The sequence below is a fragment of the Sinocyclocheilus anshuiensis genome, unplaced genomic scaffold, assembly GCF_001515605.1.
Source record: "Sinocyclocheilus anshuiensis isolate Anshui unplaced genomic scaffold, SAMN03320099.WGS_v1.1 scaffold277, whole genome shotgun sequence".
NCBI lineage: Eukaryota > Metazoa > Chordata > Actinopteri > Cypriniformes > Cyprinidae > Sinocyclocheilus > Sinocyclocheilus anshuiensis.
In genome coordinates, this window is record NW_015536463.1 from 120,271 (window position 1) to 124,442 (window position 4,172).

Sequence of the window (4,172 nt, forward strand, 5' to 3'; positions counted from 1 at the left end):
AAGCGCCAGTCTGTCGCTTTTTTTCTCCCAACTGTTCTCGTCCACTTAAGACATCAAATGTGTTTAAGTAAATACTCTCCGAGCCGGCCATTTTGACATATTTTGTGTGTATTTCATCATTTGGACGCGCCTGAAGCTCAAAGTGTAAATAGCTTGTCCGTTTTGGAGCGCGTCGCGTGCACACATTTCAGCATGGGGAACAGCGTCTCTTGTGTGGATTGTGCTTTCAACGTTTTATTATCAAACATGTCCCGCAATTTAGCAACAGTATAAGACGGCCTTTTTTCAACAATCACCGATTGTGCTGATTCTGACTTTTAAGTTTGGATTTTAGGGAGGAATGAATGCGCGTGAAGTGAAGGGAAAAAAGTTGCGCTAGAAGAAACGCGGCTATAATCCTTAGAAGCCAAAATCTAAATAAAAAATTAAAATAGCTTAATAAAACAGCCACAGGCCTAAAGTGTAAGCAGACGTTTGAATGTTTAGTTCTCTCCTCTATCATAATTAAGCAGGGTTTTCATGTTGCGTGTGCTGAAGCTCCTCTGCACGAGCGCGATCTCGCTTCTGAGTTGCGAATAGCAAAAATGCATCATAGACAAATGTTTGAATATTATTACATATAAAAACAGCTGGCGACTCTGGTGAGATAGAATTTGCATGACAATGTATCTATAGCAATAATAAATGTATGTGTGTTTTCTTAATTTCTCCATTACCGATAGCAGAAGCGTTAACGTCAGAGCTTATCGATACTCGGGTCTTTCATAATTTAGCCCCGGGACCGATTAAATACCGGGTTTAGGTACCCATAGTGGTAACCAGGTCTGTGTAATGTTCTTAGAACACAGGTGCAAAGTGGTTTAAGACATGTTTTTTTAAGACATGGCCTTAAAAAATGGTGCAAATACCAGTAAATTGACTACCACAAACCTTAGTAATTCACCTTATATGATTTATTTAATATCTTCTCACAAAAATGTAGCATCTGTGTAACTGTGTCTTTGCCCTTTCATCTGTATTTTTTCACTGTGTGTCTTCGGTAAATCCTGACTGTAGTTTTTTTAAAACAAAAAGAGGCTTTGCATTGGCAAGCATGCATTGTCAGTTATGTCGTCAGTTAAGTCATGAAATTACAAAAACGGTGATGAAAGCTGCCTTAAAACTGTGCATACATGCAAGTATTTGTTAAGAACATGTCTCTGAAATGCAGTGGTTTTCAAAACTGTCCTGGAGCTCCCCAGCACTGTCTCCCTCATCTAACACACCCGATTCAACTCGTCACCTCATTGGTAGAGACGAAGTGGGTCAGAAAAGGTAAAGGGTTGTGAGAAAATGCGATGCATGTCAGATCATGTTCAGCAGTGGCAGCTCTTAAAGCATCCAAAATAAGTTAATTACCCAGCTGCTGTGATGTCTGTTAATCAAAGAACAAAAGAAAAAAGAGGAAATCGTTAACTTTTGTAGCTTTAAGGATTCATCAATATTTAATTTAGAATTTAGTGTTTAATAACTTTATAACATTTTTGTATATTTCCTACTTGCTAAAGGGCACAGGTAAATATGACATTTATTATAATTATAATTATTTTAATTTATTATAATGTTATTATAATAATAGCTCTCAATTATACTGTAATGTTGAATGTTTATAGGAAAAAAACAACTTCATAGAGACATCAGTAGTATTGGTAGTATACTCGCCTTCAGTCATAAAGAAGTTGTAACAAATATTAAAATATACTGTCTTTATGTTGTTTCTACATTAATTGAAAGATTGAATGTGAAATTTTTGCAATACAAAATTATATTTAAAAACTAATGTTAGGTGGGATTAATCGCGGAAAAAAATGTGTGATTAATTAGTTGTTTTTTTTTTATGATTGACAGCACACATTTACATATGATTTGATATTAAATATTTTGACCAGACTAGAAATGCAACGCTCAGTAATGTAAAAGGGGGACTCTGATTAATCTACCAAGAGATTTCTGGCCTGAAAAAGTTTGAAGGCCGCTCTAGAGGAGACACATGAGAGATTTCTTGAGATGCAGGACTTCAGCAAGCGTCTTCATGTTCTCTACATTTAATCTCTAGGAGAAGCAATAAGGATATTACAGACACAGGCTCTGTTGTTATTGGTGTGTTTTCTAAAATCAGAGACTTGAGTCGATAACCTTAAGTCAGCTTTGAGATGTTACTAACTGTTTCTTCTCTCTCTCTCTCTCTCTCTCTCTCTCTCTCTCTCTCATTCTACAGATTGAAAATTTTAACTTCGGTGGAAAGGTCATCACTTGCTCCTCCGAGTGCACCTGTCATCTTCCCATCACAGAGCTACTCCAATCCCAGCCCCAACCGGTGGCGCGACACGCCTCACCTTCACACTGCCCTCGTCCTTGTGTCCCTCCTTTGTTTCGCAACTCCACATCAGAGACGCCAATTCACCATCTGTTACTAAGAAAAGGCAGCATGATCATGCCAGATCGTACCATCTTCTTCTCATACCTCACCTGAGGACGATCAGCGTGGTTCCCCCGGCTCGTTGTGAGCGCTCTGACCGACGAGATGGGAGACTGGGTGTGTCTGAGCCCAGCCGAATTCTCCCAGCTGCAGCAGTACAGTGAGTGTGAGTATCTGAGCACAAGACGCCTCTCTCCTCTGACCTCTGGCAGGTTGATTGGAATTGATTTTGGGGCTGTTAGGTGAATAAGAATGAATGAGAGGTTTTATCGGTCCATTTAGTTGGTTCTTGGCCATCCTTTTCGATAACTGTACTGCTCAGCTCCCCTGTTTAAGCTGATGCTTTGCTCAATATATTATGTAGGAGGATGCATACACATTCTGCAGCCGACCCACTGGACTTTTAGGAAGCACTGCTGGGAATGTAGGCTATATTGACGTAACGCGTTGATGTGCTGCCAGTGCTCTCTGCGTCAGGATTAGGGATGCACCGATACCGATACTGGTATCGGTATCGGGCCCGATACTGGTCAGGATTGATTAACAACGTTTAATGCAGTTATTGATGCAGACCACTTTATAAGCTAAACAGGCATATGAAATTTTCAATAACATTAAAAAGTGATGGTCTTGCTTATCAGTTTACTTATTTTGCAAGGGAACTGTGCTATGACAGATTTGAGGGAATGTAGAATGGTTGTATTGATTTAATGGGGGGAAGTGAAATCGGATGCTAAAGCAGGATATAAATTCAGAGTGTATCTGTTATTATAAGGGCCAGTAAATCTGGCTCATATTTTGTTATAGGACTGGCTGTGCTAGCTCATATTTGACCCTGGACCACAAAACCAGTCATAAGGATTCAGTTTTTGTAAATTGAGATTTATACATAATCTGAAAGCTGAATAAATAAGCTTTCCATTATTACATGGTTTGTTAGGATAGGGCAATATTTGGCCGAGATACAACTATTTGAAAATGTGGAGTCTGAAGGTTCAAAAAAAAATCTAAATATTGAGAAAATCGCCTTTAAAGTTGTCCAAATGAAGTTCATAGCAATGCTTATTACTAATCAAAAAATAAGTTTTGATATATTTATGGTAGGAAATTGACAAAATATCTTCATGGAACATGATCTTTACTTAAAGGTGCCATAGAATGCATTGATATATTACATATATATACATATATATATACAATATTTTAAATTGTTCTCTGATATCTACATAGAAGGTATGTGGCTTAGGTAAGGGCAAAAAAATCTCCAGAAACGGTTTACCCTAGGATTTGTACCTAGACTGAAATGGTCTGTTTTTACCTTATTTGGAAGGGTCATGAATAATAATGTTGAGCTCTGCTCTGATTGGCTGTTTCGCAGTGCGGCTAAATGTTGAGCTCTGCTCTGATTGGCTGTTTCACAGTGTGGCTAATTTCAGTAGCTCACACAGCAGGAAGGAAACATATATATATTTCAATACTTTCTCTCACAGTTATATCGTTGGGTAATTATACCGTATATAAAATGCGGGCATCAGGGAGCCGCTATTAATATGCGGGGATATGCGAATATGCATGATCACTTTTTACTTTCACTTTCAAGATTTGCGATCGCACGTGCTCTGTGTAAACTCCAGCAGCAGTACTTACCACACATTTTACAAGATCAGATGCTTGTCAGTGGTGCTCAGGATCTGTAAATTATTCGCCATCATCC

The 4,172-nt window shown here is 38.5% G+C and overlaps 1 protein-coding gene across 2 annotated transcripts in view; it reads left to right on the forward strand.

Annotated features, from left to right (window-relative positions):
* Window positions 1–4,172, forward strand: part of LOC107672245 (diacylglycerol kinase beta-like) — a 118,391-nt gene that overhangs the window by 21,312 nt on the left and 92,907 nt on the right. For both annotated transcript variants that reach the window (XM_016465725.1, XM_016466471.1), the window contains exon 2: window positions 2,258–2,624. In XM_016465725.1, coding sequence (XP_016321211.1) covers window positions 2,564–2,624 — 61 coding nt within the window. In that variant the 5' untranslated portion in view covers window positions 2,258–2,563. The remainder of the gene's footprint in view (window positions 1–2,257; window positions 2,625–4,172) is intronic.